Raw genomic sequence first — 27582 nt, forward strand, 5'->3', positions numbered from 1 at the left:
AGATGGCCTCCAGATATGGAGGGTAGCTGCGAACATATTGAATAAGCATTCGGACAGCCAACAAGGGCTGGTCCTCCAACTTGGGGGTTGGGTGCAAGGCTAACAACTCATCACCGTAAAAAATAAGCTTGTTACAAAAGATCACAAGAAGCCTCGGACCTGGACAGATTGCTTGGATAAACAACGTAAGCGACAGAAAATGGATATGAGATTTGGTACTTGGAATGTTATAAGTATGTATAGAGCAGGTTCGCTCAGGGCAGTGGCAAAAGAAATCTCAAAATATAAGTTGGATTTAGTGGATGTATAGGAGGTCAGATGGGGCACTGAATCAGCAGGCAAATATACATTTTTCTATGGAAAGGGGAATGAGAATCATGAATAAGGTACAGGTTTCTTTGTACATAAGAGAATCATATCAGTAGTTTAGAGTGTAGAATTTGTTAGTGATAGTATGTCATACATAATACTAAGAGGTCGCTGGTGTGATATCATCGTTCTGAATATTCATGAACCAACAGAAGATAAAATTTATGATATAAAGGACAGGTTCTATGAACAACTAGAACAACTATGAACAACATTTGATAAATTCCCAAAATAGTATATGAAAATATTGTTAGGAGATTTCAATGCCAAAGTAGGTAGGGAAGACATTTTCAATAACTGGGAATGAGAGTTCAAACGAAATTAATAACGAGTATACTTGATGTCTGATCATTCAGGGTAGCAGATTGTGATAGTGACCACTAACTGGTGGTGGCAAAAGTTTGGGAAAAACTGGCAGTGAGTAAACAAACAACGCACAGAGTTCATACAGAAAGGTTCATCTCAAGAAATTAAATGAAGTAAAGAGCAGTATCACGTTGAAATCTCAAATAGGTTCGCTGTTTTGACACTGAGGTGGATGTTAATAGAGCTTGGGAAACTATTAGAGAGAATATCAAAATTTCTGCCAAATACGAGTCTAGGTTATTATGAACTGAAGAAGCATAAGCCATGGTTTGATGAAGGATGCTCAAAATTATTAGACCAAAGACATGCCGAGTCTATGTAACAAGTCTGTCTGTTCCTAGGAGATCAGAGAGAATTGGAATTGGGAGTTCAGAAGTGTTAAGAGAATTGTTGGAGAATTAGAAGTCAGCCTGTGAAGACTTAACATGTGATTTAAAGACTTTATGTGTGCTGTATTACGGTAATATCTGGAATGTGACTGTTAGAATTCCTGTGTTAAAATCTGTTGCCAGGAAATGGATAGTGAAAACAAAGTAAAGGAACAGCCACTGATGAAACCTGTTACCCAGCAAGAACTGGTGAAAGAAGATACAGAAGACTTTATTTTGTGTGCAGTAGTCACAGTAAGCTTTAGAATGTGTAAACCAGTGAGACTGTTATAATTATTTGTAGTTACGACCTGTGAGTGTTCAATAAATCTGTTCACAAATCCAAATCCTGCCTATAGTCACTAATACCTGTGATAATATATATGAGAAGGTTCAGTTACTGGATGAATTAAATAAATACTGACATTCAGAATTTATTTAGGGTATGGGGAAAGAGAGGCGGGGGCAAAAAAAAGAACTGTTACATTTTTAATAAATCTTAATAACAACTTTAATCTGATTATTCATGAATACTGCTAACGGCTTCCACCTAAGCACTGATGTCCTTTGTAACCTGTTTCTCCATCCATGGAGACAGGCTTAAAGAATTGATGAAGAATGCGTGATGATATCTTATGCAGTAATAATCTTTTTTCCCCGCTTCACAGGCAGCAAGTCTATGTTTTGCGAATGCTCTCTCTTCAGTTTTGATGCCTGGATTTTTCTCCTAAAAATATTACATACTTCATTAATATCAAGCTTGTGATTTCTTATTACTTTATAGTGGCATATTCAACACAATGTAAACCCTTAAAAATATGTAATATATCAAAATAAACAAAAAGATAACTTTGGTAATGAAATGGCAAAACAAATTCTGTAATAAAATCTTACTTCAGTTTCCTAACTTTTTCTATCTGATATCCTGGAACACTAGATATGCTCTCCCTATTGGGTGCTCGACTCTCCAGTTTGCGACGAGCTGATTTGCTTGCCTTCTTCATTCTCAGCATGTACTCAGGCACTTCACATCCAGACTCTTGCAACACATGAGCTATGCTGGAGAGGAAAAAAATATGGCCATGAGAGTTGAATTTCTTACAAGAGTCAGTATCATGATTAGTCTTCCAGGACGTGGCACTGCATAGTCTTGTACTTAGATACCAATGCAGCACATATCAGAAGATCAGAAACTAAAATACATCACCTCTGCTGTGTGCTCGTACTACTGCCACAGTAGTATAAACCATGCAGCAGAGTACACCACATAAAAAGATAACACAACATTAACCATAAACTGGCATCTGATAATATGAAAGAGTAGTTCATTCTCTATAAAAAGTTAACATAATTACAGCAACATGAGTTAACATAGCAAATAATAGAAGAATCTGGTGAAGGCTATGCTTGATCTACTACAACAACAGACACAAAGCTCATCACACCTCATGACATTTTTAAAAATCAGTTTTAGATTGTTTTAACCTAATTGTTATTTTACTGTTTAAGCACATGCATGATTCTTGTTTGAATCAACGTCTAGTCCACTCTAGTTGATGAACAGAAAGTAACCTTTTATGAACCATATGTATATAAATGGGAATGTGAGCATTGCAGTTCAGTGGTTAAGTGTGTGAGACTTGCAGCACCTGAGGATGGCCCATTAGGGTCAAAACATATAGTGCTATCTATATGTATAATATAAACTCCGTCGTAATTGTGACACTTTATTGTAGTTCTTGTCCCCCTTCTTTCACACTACACGTTTCGCCATAATCGGCCATCATCAGGTGTATTTCACTTCATGTAGCCGTCACACTGCATTCAATATTAACATTTAAATTCCAGATTTCAAATTGTTCATTTTCTGTCGTCAACTGGAACGCGATATTCCAAAACTACCCTTGTTGATTTTTATCATTGTGTTTCATGAATATTCACATGTCATTTGGTTTAACATTTTAAATTACCATTGAGCTTTAATATTTAAAATTAAAATTTAGATTTAAAAACAAAAATCACAGATACCTGCTCTATGCTTATATGTGCTGCAGCAGCTACCTCTTGCTTTCAGTACAAATCGCATGTTATTTTGTGCAAGTTCTCTGTGTGCGTGCCACTGCTTTTCTTTAACACGTGAGCAAACGTAATAGATCAGTAAATTTTATAATTCCTAATTTAGAGTTTTTGACAGCCTCACTACATAAATGAAAGAACGTAAAGGAAATGAGATATCTTAAGTACTGCCAGGAGTACAGCAAGGTGAGAAAGTACATCTGGATTAAGCTGAAGAGAGCATGCTACATTCTATGTTGTTTTTAAGAATCACGTCAAACATTAAAACTGCTGTATTAAGTAGGAACACTTGGAACTGCGATGATACTAAACTATCATTAAGTAATGTTTTAAAATCCTGGATGGGGGAGGGAATTAAAATTATCTGTGAAGAAGATTAACAGAGAAGTACTTTCAACCAAAAGTTCAATGTCTGATCCCTGAAACATATTACCATTCAACAGTCACCTGGTGTTTAAATATAACATGCTTCTACAAAACTGAAAGGCTCAAAGATCTCCCTATAAACAACTCCATGAAGCAAAATCCTTCTAGACAAGGTAATAGATGCTCAGATGGTCAAGAAATTTCACATCTTTCATGGAACTCCAAGGCTGACTAATGCATTACCATGAGCCCGCCACTAGTTCCCAGCCTGAGCTAGGTGAATCCACTCAGTATATAGATGCTGAAACTTGACATAGCCAAGTTGAAACTATAGCATCTAAAAGACACATTCTGAAATGTAGTGAGAAATATTGATATTTGTGTGCAAGGAAAAGTACTTTCTAAGTACTGAGCACCTTTCCATATTATCTTTGAAACCGTATTTGTAAAAACCTATTGTTATTGACATCTGCAGGCTAACATAATGCAGGAGGTTTACGTGGGCATATACTGTATAAACCTTAAAATATGCTGCAACTAATACCTCTTAAAACATTTGTCTTATGGGATGTAATGCTATGTAGTCTGTTGAAAGTTTTGATGAAACATGTCTCCAGCAGCTTCTGGCCAGAGCTGGAGGTGATGCTCCTATGAAACACTGGTTGACTTTTGGCATTATATTTCAGAAAATATAACTCTTCATAATTACTACTCTAAGAACCTCGAACCCTATATGGTATCTCTGGATCTATACAAATTCATACTACATTACCATTGCTACAGTATCGTTACTGTTTCTGAAATTCAAGAAGAATTTAATCATAAATTAAAGATGGAATATTAAGGATAAATGAACAAAACCTAGTTAAACCCTGACATGCAATTATTTACCTCCGTAAGTTTACAGTATCATCTTCTGTAAAGAATGTGACAGCTTTGCCTGGTCTTCCTGCGCGTCCTGTCCTACCTAATGACAAGAAATAAGACAGAAACCTGTCACAAAATTATGTATCTATTAAAGACTCGTACATGAAGAAGGGCATCATATCTCCTACTCAGATGATGAAATCTCGGGATATTACTCTCAAAGCAATTCACTGTTCAAAAATTTCATAAAATCATCATAAAATACCGAATAAGCTACTGACCAAGCAGTTTATTAAAAGTTATATCTTCTGAAATATAACACTATGTAGTCCACTGAAAGTCAATTGAAATTTTGGAGGAACATGTTGCCTCCAGCTTCAGTCAAGCAAAGCTTGGCTTATTCTTTAACTCTGAAGATGGAGGCAACATGTTCCTTTGAAATGTCAGCTGTCTTTCAATAGAATACACAGAGTTATACCATGAAGACAGAACTCTTCGCAACCACCACTGTGAGAACCTCAAATGCTAAATAATTTATTACTGTTTTCTAAATTAAAATGTCTCAGTCCCCATGGTTAGTATCTCCTAACCTGTTTCACATCCAATAATATTTCAACTGAAACTGTTTGTTCTCAATAAGAAATCTAAACTCTCTAAAATAACATAAGGATTTAAACAAAGCAAAATAATTTAAAATCAATGAACAAAAACAAACCTGTGAACATTCTTTATGAGGCAAAAACATTAAACATGTCGTTTCCTGATCATTTTCAAAACTCAATCATATATCTTTGTCAGTATTTTCAGACATGTAGTTTGAAGACTTTATCAATTGTAGGTGATTTTATTTTTTCATTTATCTTGTTTCCAACACTATTCTTGTTTCTCTGAATGGAACTAGTACAAGTGCATTGCTAAAATATGGTATGTAATGCGGCATACTTGCTCAAGACAAGAACTGTGAATCCAGCAGAGAGCCATTGCTAGGTAATAGCTGCAAAAGATTCATAACATGCAACAATGGAGTAGCTGGGAAGCGGTGTTCTCTCTATTTTTGGAGAGGTGTTTTCTGTACAGTCTATACCAAAGCTACATAACGGGAAGCTACAATTACGAGAGAGTCTTCAGATGGCAGTTAAAAGAGTAGGAGTTAGTTGTGAGACAGCTGTTGGCCAGTAAGGATATGAACACAGAAGCTGAGGAAGCTCTAGCATTGAATGCCATTACCAAGTAACAACCAGTGAAGACAGAGCAGACTGAGAAGACTTTGTACATGCTGTAGTGAACTGCAGTGTGTAAATTAGCAACAGTGCTACAGTCAATTGTAGTTACGATTTTCAAGTGTTCAATAAATCCAACTACCAATCCAAACCCCATCTATAGTCATGCTCAATCATGTCACAGTAATAATAATACACAACTGTTACACTCGAAACCTGATGGAGATGGTTTACTATAAATATGAAAATTCTTACCACTCTTAAAAAATAAATCAAGTTTCCTGCACTAATAATGCAAAAATTTAATAATGTAAATCAGTTAAAAATAATACATTCACATCAATATCAATTTAAAATTTCATCTAGTTCTACCAAGCACATTATGAATCTTCAAACTGAACTGTAATACGAGGATGAGTCAACTGAAAACCATAAATTTTTTTAATTAATTTATTCAATGAAAACGATACACAACTATATCATTTTCTACATATTCTCCATTTCTTTCAATACAGGCCCTCCAGCATTTACAAAGTGTATGGATTCCTCCAGAAAAGAATTCTTGTGGTTGTCTGTGCAACCACTCATGCACCGCCTGCTGCGCATCTTCATCAGAACAGAACTTCTTTCTTCCATCGCCTCTCTGAGTGGCCCAAACATGTGGTAATCACTTGGGGCTAGGTCTGGTGAGTATGGCAGATGTGGAAGACACTCAAAGTGCAAGTCTTGGATTGTTGCAACTGTTGCACAGGCAGTATGTGACCGAGCACGGTCATGTTGCAAGAGGACACCTCTAGTCAAAAGTCCATGTCGCTCTGATCTGACTGCTGGTTGAAGATGATTCTTCAAGAGATCTTAATATGAGGCACTGGTGATAGTGCTCCAAGAGTACACCTCGTTCGTCCCAAAAGAGAGTCAGCATAATCTTCCCTGCAGATGGCTGCGTCCGGAACTTGGATTTTAGTGATGAGGAATGATGCCATTCCTTGCTTGTTCTCTTTGTTTCGGGTTGGTGGTAGTGCACCCAAGTTTCATCGCCAGTAACGATTCTCGAAATGAAGCCATCACTTTCTGCTTCAAGGTATTGCAGTAGTTCTTCACGGGTGTCAATACGTCATTGTTTCAATTACGGAGTCAGCTGCCATGGCACCCACCTTGCAGACACTTTGTGAAACTGGAGCACTTAATGAATGACATGGTGTCTTGATCCATGACTCATGTCAAGAATTTCAGCTATTTCATCCACTGACACTCGGAGAGTCTCCACCACTAGGGCTTCAACTGTTGCAATAGACTCAGGGGTCACAACTCTGTGCGCCTGACCCTGGCGAGAAGCAACTGTCACAGATGTCACACCATTTCTGAATTTCCTACTCCACTCATACACTTGCTGCTGTGACAAGCATGCATCACCATACTGAACCTTCATCCGTTGATGAACTTCAATCGGTTTCACACCTTCACTGATCAAAACACAAATTACAGAACATTCTTTCGTGCATGTATGTAGTGCAGCAGCCATCTTCAAACTGGCACTGTGATGGCATTCTGTTTGTCTGCATTATACTGCCACCTATAGGATACTCTTTATAGCATTGGTAACATGTCTGCCAACTTATAGGACAATGGCATGATATTTTGAATTTTTATCTCAATTTTACAATTTTCATTTGACTCACCTACATATGCGAACAATGCTGATATATCATATGTATTAATACAAGTGTGATGGCCAACAAGGACAATGATGAAATATCTGTAGTGATATGTGTAGCTTGAAATCCAATAGGAAGTGGCAGCTGGTAGTACATGTTCAAAACAAAGGAAAAAGAGCAAAGAGAGGAATCAGCACTGGATACTTATGCCATCATACGTAGGTCATACCAAAAGTCATGAGCAACTTTTTTTTGCATGCAACCTGGGAACAGCAGACGAGAGTATGGTGGTGGGTGGAACCAGCTGTTGTGTTAACCTTGAGTGTCATGTGACGTCAACAGCTTGCATCACGTGAAGAGTATCACTCCTAACAAAATGGCCGACGATATGTCGTTTTGCCAGCATGCTGTCATCGAATTTCCTGTGAAAGAAGAAATCACTGCTGAAGAAATTCACCAGAGACTTCAACGTGCTTATGGAAGTGTGTGCATGGGTGCGAGCAGTGTTCAAAGATGGGTGAAACATTTTAAAGATGGGAACACCAGCATCAAAGATGAGCCTCGGAGCGGTCATCCTCGAACAGCCTCAACTGAACGCAACAAGGAAAGAGTGGATGAGATCATTCAAGATGACAGGCATGTGACTGTGGACACAACAGCCCGAAAACTTGGAATAGGGCACAGTGCAGTACAGGAGATGATTGATAGCATGGGCTATAGGAAAGTTTGTGCTCGTTGGGTCCTGTGATTATTGACCAAAGACCACAAAGGTCAGCGAAAAGCCATTACCTCAGAACTGCTGTCGACTACCATCTTTTCAGATTTGTGAAGGATCAGCTGCGTGGACAACGTTTTGAGACAAGGGAGGCAATTCAGCAGTGTGTCAGTGTCTTTGGATGGCTGAAATGGAATTTTACAGAAGGGGAATTTTCAAACTCCCAGAATGCTGGGAGAAATGTGTACAAAGAAGTGGCGATTATGTGGAAAAATAAAGAAAAGTCTGTAGATTGAGGTGGTGTATTTGGTTTCTCAATAATAAAGCATGTTACTTTACAAAAAATTGTTGTTTATGACTTTCAGTACAACCCTCGTACATACTGCATTTAAAGGTTCATGGGAATGTTTCACAGTCATTAAACGTCACTGCCCGTGATGACTTGTTATCAAAGTCAATTTTGTGGGAAGTCAAAAGTGCAAAGTTTAAATGTAAATAGTGATTGATCTATTGTGACATACAGAGAAGAAACATGGACTTGCATACAGCATCCACAGAATTGCAACTAGTATGTCCTGTACCATCGCCTTTCCAGAAATGCCCATATTGTTTGCCTTCACCTTTCAATTTATTGAAGAAGAGATACAATATATTGCGCACATACCAATTTGTGTTCATAGTTTACTGAAAAAATATCAGACCAATGGTTTGCTGTGCACTTACAGCACACAACCTACATATATACTGCAAAATGACATGATGAATGGCATGGGGATTTTTGTCACTCCACAATTATATATTCTGCATAATGATAATGACCAACCAAGGTAAAACACAAGAGATCAGAGATTAAAGAGTCTAGAGACTAAAGACCAGTCAGAGATTCAGACCTCAGTGAGATATTCGTTATCCAGAAGAAGTTCAATGTGTGAGCTGTTATAATCAACTGTAATTGTAAACACAGATGTCCAATAAATCCAATCACCAAATTTAGAACTCACAATTATTAGTTATGCCTACCCCTCATATGTGACAATATTTATGCTGAGATTGTAATAGAAAAATCTGTTGCATTCCCACTGTTGCTAAGTTTTCTTCTCATCTGAATTCCTAGTGATTTTGATTATAAAATGTGTAAATCACCCAGAGGTGATTATCAAGAATGAATGGACTGATATCTAGTTAAAACAAAAGGAGAAAAAATGGCTGAAATGTGTATATAGCATATGGTCTCCTTCAAGTAGCATTGGTACTTACCAATACGATGAATGTACGATATAGCACTTGGAGGGAAATCATAGTTGATTACTAGGCTTACACCCTTGAAATCTATTCCTCTTCCCATCAGTTCTGTACATATAAGAACCCAGATCTGGCCACCACGGAAACTGCGCACCACATTGTCACGCTACACAGTGAAACACATATAAACTCATATGCAGGTCAGGTGTTAAGTGACACTGGAACAATGGAATGAACATGTGTGGGGTTTCCCAATTTGCTATATTGAAATGAAGGATAAAACCACAGTGTACTCTGCAAAAGAAACACTAATATTTATAGCTGCACTAATAATCATATGAAATGAGATGCACGTTTTCAACACAAACCTCATGAATGTCGTATTTACGAATTTACTCAATGTCACAGTACACCTGGAGGAAGACTGGAGAATAATGATATACCAGATATCCAGTATTCCATCAGTATACATTACCTTTTCTCAGCGAGAATGTTCATAGTGTGGGTTAAATAACTGGAGCTGTTCACAATATAAGCAGCGACACACACACAGAGAGCCTATACAGAACAGTACCTGAACAGCGATAAAACAAGAAGTGGCCGCTGCAGCACTATAGACATAGTGCGTGTACCCTGAGAAAATTTTTAAAAATTTGGAAAAAGAAAAAGAACAGAAAATCTATAGACATTTTAATTTGAAGTGAAGTTTTAAAAAAGTGCCAATTTTAGAAATCAAATTGACGCGTGGAGGTTAACAAAGATTTTATACATACATACAATTGGAAAGACTGGTGATTTTAAATTTTAAACTACAGGCAGTGTAGCAGCTACGTAAGAATACACACCTGATGATGGCCATTTAGGGCCGAAACATTAGTGTAGAGGAAGGGAAGAAGAAATAACTACAATTAAATTGTTGCACTTAAGACGGAATTTGTCTCATATAAACTGGAGCTGTTTTAAAATATCAGGATGTTGCTGAGCCCTTACTCTTTTTTACTATCTTGTATTTTCAGTATAAGAAATTATTCCACAATAGTGTTTCTTATACAATCAATTTATTAAAACAACCAGAACTTTTCTAATACTTCTAGAGTTTTAATGCTTTGAGATCCAAGCCTAGTAAGTGCCGCATTCACCTGAATATAAAGCGACGTTTTCATCCTAGTCTATAAAGTGGTAAGTGTGTATCTGCATGCTACTGGATTTAGGCCAGGCAGTGCAAACTGCTCTAAGCAAGAACATACTCTGTGGAGGTCGTGATTATTAAAGACAAATAAACGGCACATGGTTGATTCAAATACACCTACACATTTTCTTTGCGTAGCCCATATACAAGATGGGGCATGACGACGTGATGGTGTTCCACAGGCTACCGTGAGAGACCAGACACTAAATGAAGTGAAACACTTAAATGAAAAATTAGCATAATTACTTCAAATTCAGTATCCACAGCCTTACATATTCTAGATGACCTGAATGACACTGACATCCTAAATGATGATTCGCCACTGCAAACCAATCCTTGAATACGTCATACTTCCTTGAAAGCTCTGGAAGCACTGATCTGCAAGCACCGACAAATATTTCCTCTTCAGCTCTCAGAACAAAGCTGGGCTATCTTTGGCTGACCAGGTCATAAACAGTCATATATAAGCAAAAAAGTTCTGAAACCAGGACCGAGATAAACGATTTCTTTGCTCAGAGCTAAGGAATGAACCACTGACATGACCTCACGTAGGTTTGTTTTGTTTTGGTTTCAAACCCAAGGTCAAATTGTCTGCACTCCCAAAGAGTGTACGTGTCCTGCTTCATATGTGTGTCATCTGGCCAACTCCGGTTGCTGCATGTGTCATATATATGTCATTCAGATGTTAGAGGTTAATGTCAGAGACAAAGTTTCACACCACAGGCAAAATTATACTTTTGTATATTCTAATTTTTATGTTTTTGGACAGCAGACGGAAGACAAAACGTTCTGGACTGAATGGTAGCAAGCATTACCCGAGTTCATTCTCCTCTTAATTTTCTCCTGATTCAGGTTTTGATCTGTTATCGCTGTTCCCAAATATCTGAACTGTGCCACATTTTCAAAACATCTGTTTCCTATCTTTATGTTATGATCTTGCCCGGCATTTTGGTGACGAGACAGCAACATATACTTAGTTTTCTCTGTGTTTACTTCTAGACCAACCCCTTTACTTGCGTCAATTAAAGTTTGTGAGTTTTTCTTTATGGTATCTATATTAACACCCAGTAGATTCACATCATCGGCATAGGCCAACAGCCGATGCATCCCGTTTAATTTCAGTCCCACCTGGTTTCCTTGGACCTTCCTAATGGCACATTCTAAAGCAAAGCTGAAAAGCAGTGGTGATAAAGCATTTCCTCAAAAGAGTCAGGATCAGATACTAACAGCTCAGCTGTATGTATTTATAACTGCCTAACATCACTGACCCTATATACATTCAATATCTGAGAGAAGTAGTTCTTCCACCTATTCAAAATGTTGTGCAAATTTGCAAGCAGATCACCATTTTCATCCTTCACTGTTACTTCTAGGTTGGTAACCCCTCTTAAAGTAATTTATTCCTCTACACAGGTCTTTTAGGTTCTTGTTCTTAATGTGAGTGCCAAGCTCTTTACTTTCGTCTTTCAAATTTTCCCTCTTTCTTTTTCTCCTGAAATTCCTACTTGTTTCATGTCTTATATTGCTCATATTATCCCCATTTATTTCACTTCATCCTGTGACCACTGCAATTTGGCTTATTTTCTTTGGCATAATAATTCTGAGCATCTTTCATTGAGCCATGGCTTATGCTTCTTCAATTCGTAATATCCTAGACTCTCTTTGGCAGAAAATTTTATTCTCTCTAATAGTTTCCCAAGATCTACTAATGTCCACCTCAGAGTTTTCCAAAGCTGTGAACCAATTTGACATTTCAACATGATACTGCTCTTTACCCTCTACCTCATTTAATTTCTTGAGATTGAATCTCTCCATATTAACTCTGTGTGCTGTTTGTTTAGTCACTGCCAATCTCTGCCCAACTTTTGATACCACCAGGTAGTGGTCAGTATCATAATCTGCTGCCCTGAACAATCAGACATCAGGTATACTTGAATACCATTTCCTGTCTATCAAAATATGGTCAATTTGGTTGTGCATCTTTCCATCGGGAGATGTCCAAGTAAATTTATGAATGCTACAATGTGGGAACATAGCACTTTCGACAATAAGATTTTTGGATGTGGCAAAGTTTACTACTCTAACTCCATTATTATTACTAATTTCGTGTAAACTCTCATTCCCAACTGTCGGTTTGAAATGTCTCCCCTCCTACTTTGGCACTGAAATCTCCTAATAAAATTTTCATATGGAATTTAGAGAATTGATCGAATACATGTTCTAGTTTTTTGTAGAACCTGTCTTTCATATCATCAATTTTATCTTCTGTAAAGTGGAATCTGAATGCCTAAATATAATGTTTTCAGAAACACTGTGCCTATTAAATCATTACCAGTTCAGGGTTTTATTACAAATGTTAAGAGAACAGCGAATGACTGCACACCTCAAAAAATCAAACTTAAATCATTTTTGGACTGCGACAGGTGACTCACCTGAAGCTGAGTTCGATCTGCATGGATAACATCAACATTGATACCATCATAAATTAACTCAGAAAATAGTTCTTTAGCTCGCTCCTTGGTTTGCACAAAAATCAGTACTGGTGGTGTAAGTCCCTGAAAAAGATAACAGCATATTATTCCTGATTAAGAGACCAGTTATATTACACAGTGCTTTTGATTCAAAACTTGCCAGAGACTACCGTTTGTAAATATCATGAAACTGATTAACAAATTTTTGTTTTCTGCCTTCTGTTGCATCAATGGTTCCAACACCACAATTAACAAATAGTGCACAGCACCAATGCAATCATGGGACTTTTTATTGACACTGGCACCAGCACCACTGCTGCCACCACCACCACCAATATCACCACCACCTCTGCCGCTGCCTCCACTGCTGCCACTGCCACCACAACCACCAGTATTTTCTTTTATGGAAAGCTCAGACATATATAGTGCTTGCTAAGAGTTCTACATCAGTGTGCTTGTAAAAAGTGACTTACAAACAATATTTCACACATAATTTGCAGGAATAATTATAATCTCTCTTCATATAAAACTTCATATTCCTAGCTTCAACAATCAGTTAATTATAAATGTTAAATTGCATATTAAACAAGAATATCTGCATGGCTGCCATTTTGTTTTACATTTTACAAAAAGAAAGCAGCTCAACAAAAATGCATAATTTTTAAACATATACTGCCATATAAAATCTGAAGACCCTATATTATGTGAGGATAGCACTGCTCCCAAGTTTATGCATATTTATGTTATCATGTTATTGAGTGTAGGAATTGAAAAATTATGGGACTGAAGTGGCCTCCATCAACATGTTCACACCAAATTTTGTGAAAAAATGGTCAATATGTCCACTTGTTCAAAAGGGGGCAATCACACAGCATGGTTATCTCATAAGTACACATTCCCTTTTAAGAAAGAAATTGGGCTAAAACTACTGCCACATTCATCTGCGAATCAGTGACAGAATATGAGAAAACAGACACCAAGATGCTGCTCTACTCTCTACTGTAACATTGGCTACATTTCAGCTGCTTTCTCTCATAAGATTAACAGCAAATGGAGACAAGTATAGCAGCTACTTCTTCTCTTCACTGTTTACACGGGGACTGTAATGTTTTCATACCTTCTGCACTAGTTCTCGCAATGCCACCATCTTGCCATGTTCACTGCCCACAAATATCAGTTTCTGATCAACATTATCAGAAGCAGCATTCCTACAACAAACATTTACATATATACTTTAAAATAAGAGGCAATGTGGATATGGAAGCATATAACACAGTTTAAACACAAGTTCTTACATAACAATATTGTAATTCAGGACAATTCTTCAATGTAAACTGCTCTGATATATCTCATATAATATTCCATTACATAATACAATGGCATTTTTAAATTTTTCTCCCATGCAACCACATCAGAGATCTTCTTAGCACTTATACAATTATCGAACACACAACAGGATGCAAGCCATAAAGGTTACTTTAACTGTTTTATACAGAAAAGCAGATTTATGGTACAAACACATCTGCACATCTATCCATCCAAATAATGTCTGAAAAATGAAAGGATATCCACGAAATTTTATGAGTACATCACATCATTAAAGTCTAACTAACCTTTGTGCTTCTTATTTCTCTTGTATCAATAATACAAAAAGGCAGTCATGGAACTTCTGGGAAGTGATACACATTATTTGAGATGTCCAGAAGTCATGATGCAATACTAGATCTTTGAAAATCTTTTCTTATGGTACTGGTTTTGGTAGGACGAGCCAGGGTAGCATAACCAGTATAGCAACTGGCTAAGGGTTGGACAACAGAGGGGTTCAAGTTCGAGTCGTGGTAGGGTCAAGAATTTTCTATTCTCCAAATTGTCCAGATCAGCTCTGGGGTTCACCCAACCTCCTATCCAATGGGTACCAGGGGCCCTTTACCTGGGAGTAAAATAGCTGGGGCGTGAAGCTGACCACTCACCTCCTGCTAAGGCCGAGGTCAAGAAAATGTGGATCTATACATCTATTCCCCATACACCTTCATGGCATAGTGCTTAATTCACTGAGCATAGGGACAACTTTTACTTTACTGGTTTTGGTAGGATATGAAAACAGAGTATGATGTCCATCCAGAATATGTATTTAGATTTTGGTCTGATTGCAATAACTGACGGATACCTGAAACTTTGTGTGAACATATCCATGCCTACAACCATATCCACAAATTCTGTGCACACAATTATTTTGATACAGTACAAACTATGAAAATGGCAACAGTATGAAACTTTGGGGTTAAATTTGGTAAATTTAAACAATGTGAAGCTGTATTGGTGGAAATTGTGCAGAGATATGGAGCAGTATACAGCATAATTAAAAACTTAATCAACACTCACCTCCATCTAGGTCTGGTATTAAGAATGCAAGGATCTATAGCTCCACTTCCAAACACATTTTCACAGTAAAGGTAAAGGTAAAGTTGTCCCTGTGCTCAACTAGTTAAGCATTATGCCATGAAGACATATGGGGAAGCGGATGTATAGATGCACATTTTCTTGAGCTCAGCACTATCTGGTGGTGAGTGGTCAGCTTCACGCCCCGGCCGCCTTACTCCCAGGGAAAGACTCCCCCCCCCGCACTACCCATTAGATAGGAGGTTGGGTGGACCCCAGAGCTGGTATGAATGATGTGGAGAAGAGAAAATTCTTGACCCTACTGGGACTTGAACTCTGATCCCCCAGTCATCCAGCCCATAGCAAGTTGCTATAACGAGTACACTATCCCGCAGAGACAACTTTACCTCTACCCTTATTTCACCATTTCAAATGAAGCATTGGAAATAAAGCTGGTAAGTTCTTCTATATTTTCTATATGTAACAACTAAATGACCTACATTTTGAGGTACACAAATTTACCTGTGGCCCACTGTCACAGAAATTAATCCTCTGAGATTTTTTCTAGCCCACCGTGCAACATGTATGGTATGAGTTGCAGAGAACATGGCTCGTTTCACATTATTTGAGTCACATGCTCTGTAGATAACGGCCAACTGGTCACGGAAACCTTTTGGACCTGTCTCAAACAGCTTGTCTGATTCATCCACTATCAGCCATTCAACACTGCAAGAGGACAGAAAGTGACATATGTTCTCATATTTAATTACATAATGCATGTCCCATCTATCATGATAGAGTTTAGGTAAGGGGTCAAAGAACTCTACTGTGTAGCACACCAGAGAATTCAAATGGTTTAATAGGCTGAAGCTGGGAAGGTTTACATTCTAAATCCAACAGTATCAGAAGCTTAATGAATCAGTTATTATTGCTTTCAAAAATTTCTGACACAATGAACTTTCCACAAGCTAATCAATTTCATCTTGAGAACTGTGGGCTATAGTTTGTCTATCCCTGTTTTAGATTTCCTCTACCTTGAAGTCACAAGAGAAATTACACAACAATTCCACAAGTCAGCAGTTACAAATTCTTTCTTTAAAATCTGTATTATGTTTTTTTTGTTTAATTAACAATGTGGTGTCAATTTCGTAAGCTGTACAGTGAAACACTGTTTTATTATACAGTGGAGTAATGAAATATTAAGTACAATGTAATTTTTCTGGACCCACCCAGTTTACTATATGTTGTGGAATGCAGACACACTGCTAGGCAATCATCACGAAATAAGTAACTATCCAACAGTCACGGCTAAGTCATGGCTCCTCAAACAAGCATGTTTCCAAGGCAACAAGAGAATACAGCAATAATGGAAGACATTTTCTATGCAGTCCATGTCAAGATGTTACAAGCAGGATCAATTAGCAGTTGTAGTACTGTAGGTCGTGGTGCAAGGGCCGAGAAGGCCCACCCCTTAAACATTCATTCATATCTCCCTGTGTGGAGGCAAGTTTGAATAATTCAACTGTATCCCTTCAAGTCACAGGCGGAGACAAAAAAGGAACCCAGGGCTTGGGGGTATAACTGGGCCACCTTGTTTCTGGGAGACAAGTATGGGGACCTGGCCCTCCAAGTTGGGGGAGCCTTGAATCTGAGACAGTGGAATATGGTCCTGAGTCCTGAGGGCCTAGGACCTACAAATGAGTGCAATGGCAAGGACCAGCAGGAATTGTGAATGACAGACCGGTCCTCTCGTCAGGGAGGGCACCCCACATCAACAAACCCACAACTGTCTGACAGTAAAAAAAAAATCTGGTCTTGGTCACAGATGGGGGCTTGACACCAAGATAGATTGGCCAAGTGATTGTTGGTAGTAACATAACTTTGAGGTGTAGATGGTTTGAGGATGGCTGGGGTTCAGTCGTTGTGAGCTGTTGAATTTAGAAGCTGGTAGCTGAGGCCAGGGACAGTTTGAGAACCCACAAGAAGGGAAACGTCCGCCATTGGAGGCCATTACCAAGCAACGGCAGAGAAGACATGACTGTGGGTACTAGTGTGTGTGTGTAACACTGTTATCAATAGTGAACTGTAAAGTGTAGTCATGTACTGTATCGAAGTATCAAGTCATCAATCCAAAAACCCACCTACAGTCACACTACATACATGTTAAAAAATATCTTTATTTAAAAATATTTCATTTTAATAACTAGCACTGTATCAAAAATATCAGTTTAATGCAATAAAAACCCACACCACTTCAAGAAAATATAATCAATATAATGAAATTTGTAAAAACAAAATTATTAAACAACATGATGCACACTTTATGAAGTCTGCTATGGCATGTGGAAGACAGAGACAGAGGTGCAGGAAAGACAATGGAGTTACTAAGTAACATGAAGGAATGCTCAATACAGAGAATTGCAAGAATGTACACAATGGTCATGGCCATGGTGTTTCATGAGAAACCCTGTGGATAAAACATTGAGATAGAAGGCCTTGCCCATCTCAAGCACAATCCAGGATTGCCAGCCAAGCAACATATTCTACCCTGCTACTACAGAAGGGCATCACTTAAGGCATGATTACGCTCAGAGATACTGGGTTTTCGGAATTTATCCATCATCTGGATTGTAATAACTAAGAAAAAACATGTTTCAGAAACTGGATCTGTTTCCGTCCTCAGGTGAGGCAAGACACCTACTCTCTTGAGCCCCTGGATGTGATCCAGTTTCCGAAACGTTGTGTTTTTCTTTTCTTAGTTATTTAGAATCTGGACGATGGATAGAGTCCAAAAACCCAATATCTTTGTGCGTTATACAACATCATCAGAACCCTATAGTATCTACATGATTATACTGCCTGATTGCTTGACTTTAGCCTTTAGCAAAGACAACAACAATATTAACTACAATTTGAAATTAAGTTCTTGTAAATTGCCTTTCAGAATCTGATTCTGCCTATTTATCAATCTACTGCAGAATTTGTAAATCATATAAGAGACCATACTGTCAATAAAACTACTGGTTGTATGTCATACAGAAAACATCTTCCCCTCAGAGAGAAAAAGTGTATGTATGTATCTTCTTTAAGGCTAGAAATTGTCACTATAATTACTTTTACTACAGTCATTACTATAATTCGTATCAGTATCACAGTTACAACCACTGTTACTATGGTTACCATGGTTACTGTGATTTTGATAGTGGAACTAGTGTCACTTCCACTCACCAGTTTGTACATTTGCCACGCTGTTATAACTGACTGTAAGACAGTAGAAACTATGAGCCTGGGATGACTTCAACTGGCCATCGTATTTCATCACAATCTATCACCAGTTCTCGAAATGAAATATGCAGACAGATAAACATGACAATCCCTTCCCATGCACACTGTGCAGAATACATAATGATAAGGGGCACTTACTGATTTAATGAGAGAGTGGGTGGATCCTGCTGCAACAGATAAACCAGACGATTAGGAGTAGTCACAAGGATATCTGTAACCAAACAAAGAAATTACTATTTTTCTTATAAAATATGTCACTAAGATGGCTTCTGTGCTATACTTCTGTTGCTCTGCTGCATATGAAGAAGTCTGAACAAGTCTGCTGGAATCCTTACCATACTTTTTGGAAGACTGGGGACCAAACCTCCTAACAGCTTGGCTTGTCTTGCTAATAATATGACTTCTTAAGCCAGTTCCTTCAGAAAGACGCACACATTCCCTGAATGAAACACAGTAAGGTATTCATTTTTTTAAGTATGTCCAAAAATACATAAACCAATTTCACACATACATTCTGCATGGGCTAAACATGGAATATCACTGATGAAGGAAAGTACTAACAATAGCTTAAGAATATTTATATATATTTGTTCTGTGTGAAGATCAGATGCAATAAATGTTCGATGCCACAACGCTGTCATCTTCTGGGTTATAACCCTTATCTAGTTTCATATGTGGATCCATCTCTAGGGGATGGCAGGATCCATTAAAACGTTGGTAACCACCTACAAAACTACAGGGTGAAACTACCCAAAAGACAACAATATTCATTTTCACCACCACAAAAATCCCAAATTTATACCCATGACATTAATGAATTTATGGATGCATTCTTCAGTATTAGCAACTATGCATACCTTCTAATACTCTATAACATTTATTGAATAAATTGCCCATAGAGATCAAGAACACATCCAATAATTTTAAAACGTTTAAGGTTGTATTAAGGCATTTCTTGAATACTCATATGTTTTATACTGTGTATGAATATCTAAATAGACAATTTTTATTATTGTTGTATTCACTGTATTGCCTAGTTGTGTAATATGTATGTATGTATTCTGTGCTCTATGTTACTTTATGACATGTTCTATATCCATCTTTGGATCTCTTGAACTTACAATAAATAAAATACAATACAATACATATAACAAGAATATTACTGAGACAGAGTAGAGATTACATATGAAAAGGGAGGGAAAGATGTAGCCTTGGCCTCAACCTAACTTCTTTTCACAAAAGCCAGAATTTATACTGATGTGCCTTTCCAACACATTCCCATTTTGTAAGCAACATGAATGTGGCAACATTTCACAACTTACTAGAACTCTAGACAAAAGCATCATACGAAGGTTGGAACTTTAATACTGGCAATTATTTATTTACAACTGATACAAAAAAGATGCACGTTTCAAAGTTTTACTGTCCTTCAGTGTAGTCACCGGCATTGTGTACAGCCCGTTGTCAGCGATGTGGAAGTTGTAGGATACCTTTAGCAGTGCCTGTTGTGTTGATAGTTCAAATGGAGCGGTCTACTGCTTGAAGAATCTCTGGAATAGTTCTGAAGCGAATGCCAATAAGTGATTCCTTCATCTTAGGAATCAAGTCGAAGTCATAAGGGCTTAAGTCTGGGGAGTATGGTGGAAGGTACAGCACTTCCCAGGCCCATCGATCGAACAAATCAGCCACAGCTTGCACTGCATGCAGCCAAGCAATGTCCTGCAAAATGATGGGTGGGTTTTGCAGGAAGTGTTGTCGCTTCTTTCTCAAAGCTGGTCGCAGGTTGTGTTCCAAAAATGAACAGTAACACTGCGCATTGATGGTCTGCTGTCGAGGAATGGCATATGTTAGGATAACACCATCACAGCTGTACACGAGAATCACCATAACTTTCCATTGCTGGGGTTCTGACAAACTTTTGATTTTCGTGGTGACCCGTAATGATGCCATTTGTTTGATTGGCGTTTCATTTGTGGCTCGTACGATTTGGCCTATGTCTCATCCAGCATAATGATATGGTGTAAGAAAGCCTCTCCTTTGCGCTCATAGCGCTCCAAGTGGTTACGAGCAGCGTCATATCGTAGCCATTTCTGCATTTCCATCAAATCATGCGGAACCCATCGTGATGCAATTTTTCTCATGCCCAGGCCTTCCTTCGAATGCGAAGCACAGTCATAAGTGCTAATCCTGTCTCTCGGGCCAGCTCATGAATCATATGGCGTCGATCACTCTCCAGTAACGTGGAAAGAGCATACACTTCTTCTTCACTGACACATTCTGGCATCCCTCGTTGAAGGCCTTTACCCAACTTGCCACTGTTCTGTAAGGCAATACAGATTCCCTGCAAGCCTCTTGAAGACCTTGATGACACTGTCATGCTGTATGGCCTCTGGCACATTCAATCTTCATCCAACTCCGTTGTTCCTGTTTCGAAAACATCGTGACAACATTATATTAGACTGCCAGCTAACACAAGGCTCTGTTCTTCTTGTCACTGTGTATGCGCATGATGTGGGAAGGGAAAGTCCATTTGTTCTGAGGTAAGGTAGGTATGTAACTAACGTGTGGCATAAGCGACATTATTTGGTGCCATTGCAAGGCATCTCTACAGCAGTGTTGCCACTATTAAAGTTCGAACCCTCGTATTATTAACACTGCATTACAAGTCATTACTAGGCAACAACATATAACTACGCCGTGCATAAAACTGAACACACCTGAACAATAAGAATGACAGGCAATGACTGGACTGAAAGTTGGGGACTGACTCACAGTTAGAGGGTTTTTTTTTGGCGGGGGGGGGNAATTTTTCACTGAAATCATCTTAAAATATGGTTTTATAATCTTACCTTATATTATGAGCGCCCTGTATCTGAGCGATGGAAGCAAGTGGATTAGAAGTTGAGTTTCATATGGTATTTCTTGAAACATCCATCTAAACACAACCCTGCCTTACAGTCTCTATACCAATAAATAGATTCTTTCCTTTTACCATGTTTTGCACACACCACACATCTTTTTTGAGGCTCTGCCTTTTTCCTTTTGCTGGAATACGGTCGTTCTGTGAGTCTTTTAGGCAGTGGCTCAACAGATGGACAGTCATATACAGGATGAGGAAAACCAGAACTGTGTTTTTCCACGAGGCCTTGTGCTAGTGAAAGTCTGAACTTTAGCGTAGCCATGTTTTTGTTATTCGGGAGACACCGATATATGACCATTGTGTTATGTATTGCTACGTTGAGTAGCCTCTTGAATAACTTCTGATACCACTTAGTACTCTTCTTTCATTCAAGCAAGTACGGCTGTAGCATTTGATCCTTCAGATCCACTCCTAGCATGTTTCTGTTGTAATCACAAACAACCACGCTTTCTTTATTGTTTGTTTGCTTTATTCACAACCACACGCATATCATCTTTGTGGGATGTTGATATCATAGTCACTCGGCCATTGTAACTGTGAGGTCACGCGTTCTATTTAGACTGAGTGGCAGAGCTGCAGGATCATGAATGTTATTGTTACACGAACCTAGAGCGTATTCTTTTCACAACAGCCCAGTGCAATCGTCATCATGCTGGCATGGTTCATTCCATATTTATGGCTTTCGAAATTAAGCTTATAGCTTGGCATACGGTGTACGGCAAACCGCAGGTAGGATCATTTAAATACCAGTGTACCGTGTACGGCAAACCGTGCTGAAGGGTTAAGCAATAAACAGAGGAGGACAGACTCTCAAATTCACCCTACATTCTCATTTACAGTATTAAACTGAGATTGTCAAATACACTTGAACAGCTGGTTTTCCAATACAGTAATTATGTGAACACATTTCTGTAACTTGTTTTTGCAGTCATTATATGATGACATTTTTGACCCACATGTATATTGGTACTGATGAAGCTTGGTTCCATCTGGGTGGGTATATCAATGCTCAGAACAACAGGTACTGGAGCATACCACTTTGAGACAGACTTTTGAAGTACCCCTTCATGTTCAAAAAACTGATATGTGGTGCACATAACTGCCACAGTGGGACACACATTTCTTGTAGAGATTCTTACTTTAGAGTGAAAAGTTAATGACATTCTTTGGGAATTTTTTTAACCAGTAAAAAAGAAGAAAATACAGTTATTTTATGCAAGACGGTACTACACCACACTGCTAATTATTACATTAATGCTTCAAACAAAGTGCCTGAAAGCAGACTGCTAAGTTACAGACTGTGGCCCGCAAAGTCTCCAGACTTGTATCCCTGTGAATTTTACCTGTTGGGAACCACCCCCCTGCCAAAAACAATGTATTCAAATAATTCCCACACATCAGATGCACCCGTTAAGGAACTGGAAGATAGCAGCGCAGGATAGAGAGGAATGGAGGGGCTTGATAAGGGAGGCCAAGGCCCAATATCGGGCTGTTGCGCCATAGAAGAAGAAGAAGAAGGATGCACCCATACATAACATCTGTGAAACAATTATATTTATTGAGAAGAATGAACTAAACCTAATGCTGTACAATCTTTTTGAGAGACATGAAGTTTGTTTAAGAGCAGAAAGGAGATTTTTTGAGCCTCTACTGTGATGGTGAGCTCCTGTTCATAACGTGTGGCATATTAGTTATAACTCTTAGATTCCTAAAAGGTTCAGATAATTCAGCCCCTCAGGAAGAACTCTGTATATCCAGCAAATTTCTATAGGATTTACAGTGACATTAAAGACATAAGAAGTCACACGTAAGTGATGTTATAATAATGCACTGTAATCTGATAAGTATGGAAAGAAAAGATCATAAAGTCTATCACCTGAATGTCTGACTGGCCAGTTCTCTTGTGGGGCTAACAATAACTGCACGGAAACCAAGTTTCCTTGGTCCTGCTAGATGGTGGATGACTGGTATAAGGAAGGCTGCAGTCTTGCCTGAACCTGTCGGTGCACATGACAAGACCTGACGACCCTAAGGGACATAAAACACATTACACACCAACACTGTTAACAATAAGATCAGTGACATACTGACAGGCCCAATGCAATAAGAGGAACAATGATTACAGGGCCGCTACCTTAAGAAATGAAGTTAATCTTTTCAAAATACCAGTATTTAGAAAGCTTGCATCATTATTACTTTGGCCACAACTTTCTCCTTTCAATTTTTCCTCAGTTCGTCAGCCCTTAAATAAATCACAAAAGAAACGCTGTATGGTGATCCACCATGGCCAATAACATGCTTGACATAACTAAACATCTATAAAACTAAGTATTTATGTTGTCTGTACCAAAAAGTCTGAGTTGTCATTTTTGCCTGTACACTAAATGTGTCCTGAAAAGACATGCATACCTGAAGCATGATTGGAATAGCCTGCATCTGAATGGGAGTTGGATCTGTGTAGCCAGAATTCAGCAAGTTCTGTATCAGCTTAGGGGAAAGATTGAATTCCTCTTGCATCCTCTTAAAGTCTACTATAGGAGGTGGAACACTTCGTCCAGTCACAGAGATACGATGGTGCTTTCTTAGCTGGGAAATCTACAAAATATAAAATCACACATGAAAAAATAATTATAAACATATGATGTTACCATTTCAAAGCAAAGTGGTAACTGTACATATCACCTACTTTAAACTTTATTGTGCCAGATTAAAAACCTCATCATACAAGCTCATGGCAAAAACAAAATGACAGCATTTAACTGTGTCCCCTTTTCTAAAAATGTAAATATCTTCAAAGCTATCAATGATTAAAACATAAAATTAAAAAAAAAAATCTTAAAGCAAAAACTTCATGATAATGGCACTGAATATTATTATATTTAAGCATCCTGTTACACTCTACACAATGTATGAGACAAACTCCGTGTTAAGTGCAACAATTTATTGTAGTTCTTTTGTCTTCTTTTCTTCTACACTACACATGTAGACAGCACACGTATTAAAGATAAGCGGCGGCACACACACAGGGAGCCTACACAGAATACCTGAATGGTGCTGAAAGCAAGAAGTAGCCGCTGCAACACTGTAGACCTAGAGCAGGTATCCCTGTGAATTTTAAATTTTAAAATTAAATTAAAAAAAAATTTAATTTCAATTGAAGATTTTAAAAATACCAAATTCAAAAATCAAATTGACGTACGTAAATTAACAACGATTTTATACGTATCTGACAAATATCAGCAAGGGGAATCTGATATATCAGGACCTATTAACAACGGAGAAATGAACAATTAAGAAAGCTGGTGTTTTTAAATTTTAAACTACGTGGAGTGTAACAGCTACGTGAGAGTATACACCTGATGATGGTCATTTAGGGCCGAAACATGTAGTGTAAAAGAAAAGAAGACAAAAGAACTACAATAAATTGTTGCACTTAGGATGGAGTTCGTGTCATGCACTGAATAAATCTGACTTACATAATCTGTTATATGCAAGAGACTCATGTATGAACCTATCTAAAATGCAAAAAATCAAAACAGCAGTTGTCTGTTTCATTTACCTGTCTACTGTCCTCATAAATTCACTCTCTCTCTCTCACTCATTCACCCATGGAGCTAAGCCCTTCTTGAGAAGCCGCCTATTGTGCAGCCTCTCAAGAACTTCCCAGCATTTCATGGAACCAGAATGTTCATTACCGTGTTTGAAAGAGTCCTCCACTGGTCACTATCCTGAGCCAGATCAATCCAATCCATACCACCCCCATCCTATCTCGCTAAGATCCATTTTAATATTGTCCACCCACCTACAACTTGGTCTTCCCAGGGGTCTCCTTCCTTTCGGCTTTGCCACCAATATCCTACATGCATTCTTCCTCTCCCCCATTCATGCTACATGTCCTGCCCATCTCATCCTCGACTTCATCATTCTAATTACACTTGGAGAAGAGTACAAGTTATGAAGCTCCTCATTATGTAGTTCTCTCCAACCTCTTGTCACTGCAACTCTCTTTGGTCCAAATATTCTCAACACCCTGTTCTCAAACACCCTCAGTCTCTGTTCCTCCCTTAATGCCAGAGACAAAGTTTCACACCCATTCAGACCCACTTCTTTTGCTTAGGTCATTTATCCAAAGAATTCATCCAGGTACAAGGCTTCTTGTGATTTCTTGTAAAAAAGTCAATTTATGCTCATGAACAAAAGTACACTTCATTACAGGTAAATACAGACAAAAATCAGAACAGCCTGAATTTAGTGTAAATCTCCCATAATGAGTATAAAAATACTGTCCAATGGTCACACATACAGACAGATGGATAGGTATGACATCCACATACAATGTTCTTTCTTACTTAGTAAAACAAAGTAAAGCTGTCTTTGTACTTAATTAATGAAGTAATTAAGAACTATGTCATGAAAACATATGGGGGAGAAGAGGTATGGCTCCAACTTTTTGACATCAGCACTGGATGGAGGTCAGTAGTCAGCTTCACACCCTGGCTGCTTTAACCCCTTGCCACCCATTGGATAGGAGGCTGGGTGCGCCCCAATACCAGTCTGGTTGCTGTGCAATAGAGAAACATTTCTTGACCCTGACCATCCATCCAACAGTCCATCACTACATTGACTGAGCTAATACCAAAAATGGTAATAAAATGATTTGTATATAATTTTAAACCAAGTCAGTAAAAATGTTGGTTACAAACACAGTGCCAAATAAACAGAATCATATTCCATTTTGAGAGAAACCAGAATCTATGTTAATTCATACCCGTTCTTCTTGCTGAGCTGCACATTTTTTCTTAAGTGATTCCTGGGTATCCAATTTCTTCTTGCTGTTCTTCTTTTTCTTAAACTTGTTTCCAGTGACAGCTGCCTTCATTGAGCCAAGTAATGTCAGTTCACTATCTGTATCGAGTTCATGAGCTTCAGAACTGACACTATCATCACTTACTTTGCAGGCATCTCCCTTTGGTTCCTTTTTTATACTTAAGGCAGAGCAGACAGGAATACATTTGGGCTTCAAACACTGTGAAGTACATATAATACCAAATAATATAATTATAACTACATTAATATTAATAATAATTTAATAACTAAATTATTATACTACAAACAAGAAAATTTGTACAGAGTTTTGTACCAAAAACCACACAAACCTTAAGCTTTTGTGCATCAGCAGGGTATTTCTTGAAATTAAACTTTGCACCAGATGTAAGCTTTCGAAACAGATCTTCTGCATCCATTATATTCTGTACAAAATAAATACGAGAATTAATTAAAATAATATCATGAACATAAAATTCACGAATATATGACAATTTAAAATCGACTGTGAGGAAACAAATGCCATGTACTCCGTTATACTGATGGGAAAATTCGGGTACAACAGAAATGTTATTACCATGGAGGAGTTGAGGTTCTCCCTTCATTATATTACTAATTCAAGGATCGCACTCTTCCTATGTGGATTTTTTATGAAGCAGTTTGTAAGGATGGTACATCAGACTTAAATCGCATCAATCTAGAACTCTGTAAGCTCTCACAATTAAAGGTATTACTTGCGGTCTTTACAGCAAATGTAATTTACACAACTTCACTCTATTCTACAAATTTTCCCTCGCAAATTTACATTTAAAATTACCAATATAATCAAATATGTATTACTTGATTTAAATCGTGAAAATTTCGGGAGAATACAGTATTACGTGAACTTCAATCGGACAATCATGTGGCATATTTTTCCTCCATATTACCATAGACATATGTCACGCTAAGACATTCAGCACAAAACCATGAAAACTCCGTCTTTCCTTCTAGTATGCGTACAATATACGAGATAACTAGAAAAATCTAATGCAATAAATTCAATTGCATATTTTATTTTGAGGTTACAGAATACCTTCGTTGCTCATCACAGATGAACCTCGCAGGCAGGCCGGTGAAGCTCGGATAGGTCGCTCGGAGACGCTCGGAGACCTCGGAGACACACAAGACCCCAATACCCCACAAAACGCCCGTGACCATGGTCGTAGCGTCGCAATTCAATTTCGATCATTTCGATTAACTGTCGAATCCAGCATAGCCAATAGACAAG

The 27582-nt window shown here is 38.1% G+C and overlaps 1 protein-coding gene across 3 annotated transcripts; it reads right to left on the reverse strand.

The window, feature by feature from the left end:
- Nucleotides 1-990: 990 nt before the first annotated feature.
- On the reverse strand, nt 991-27582 carry LOC111870483 (probable ATP-dependent RNA helicase DDX52). Of its 3 annotated transcripts, none has more exons than XM_023862815.2 (14): nt 27242-27381; nt 26645-26737; nt 26257-26514; nt 23898-24083; nt 23365-23516; nt 18904-19007; nt 18707-18779; nt 15806-16009; nt 14022-14112; nt 12866-12988; nt 9260-9410; nt 4437-4512; nt 1998-2162; nt 991-1830 (listed from the first exon to the last, which is right to left on the reverse strand). In XM_023862815.2, exons 1-14 carry the CDS (start codon nt 27248-27250, stop codon nt 1737-1739), a joined length of 1779 nt encoding a protein of 592 aa, XP_023718583.1. In that variant the 5' UTR covers nt 27251-27381; the 3' UTR covers nt 991-1736. The 3 variants fall into 3 exon arrangements, with proteins under 3 accessions (XP_023718583.1, XP_023718584.1, XP_023718585.1); XM_023862816.2 differs by lacking the exon at nt 27242-27381 and adding an exon at nt 27388-27582 and having other exon boundaries at nt 992-1830; XM_023862817.2 differs by lacking the exon at nt 27242-27381 and adding an exon at nt 27153-27215 and having other exon boundaries at nt 992-1830.

Source organism: Cryptotermes secundus, unplaced genomic scaffold (assembly GCF_002891405.2).
Source record: "Cryptotermes secundus unplaced genomic scaffold, Csec_1.0 scaffold2931, whole genome shotgun sequence".
In the NCBI taxonomy this organism is placed as follows: domain Eukaryota; kingdom Metazoa; phylum Arthropoda; class Insecta; order Blattodea; family Kalotermitidae; genus Cryptotermes; species Cryptotermes secundus.

Bases quoted from the DNA above. Each gene is read 5' to 3' on its own strand.
- LOC111870483 (XM_023862815.2), bottom strand. The intron at 19,008-23,364 runs GTGATAGACTTT...TGTTTCATTCAG, and splicing joins CTGGCCAGTCAGACATTCAG to GGAATGTGTGCGTCTTTCTG. The intron at 12,989-14,021 runs GTATGAAAACAT...TATCTTTTTCAG, and splicing joins TGCGAGAACTAGTGCAGAAG to GGACTTACACCACCAGTACT.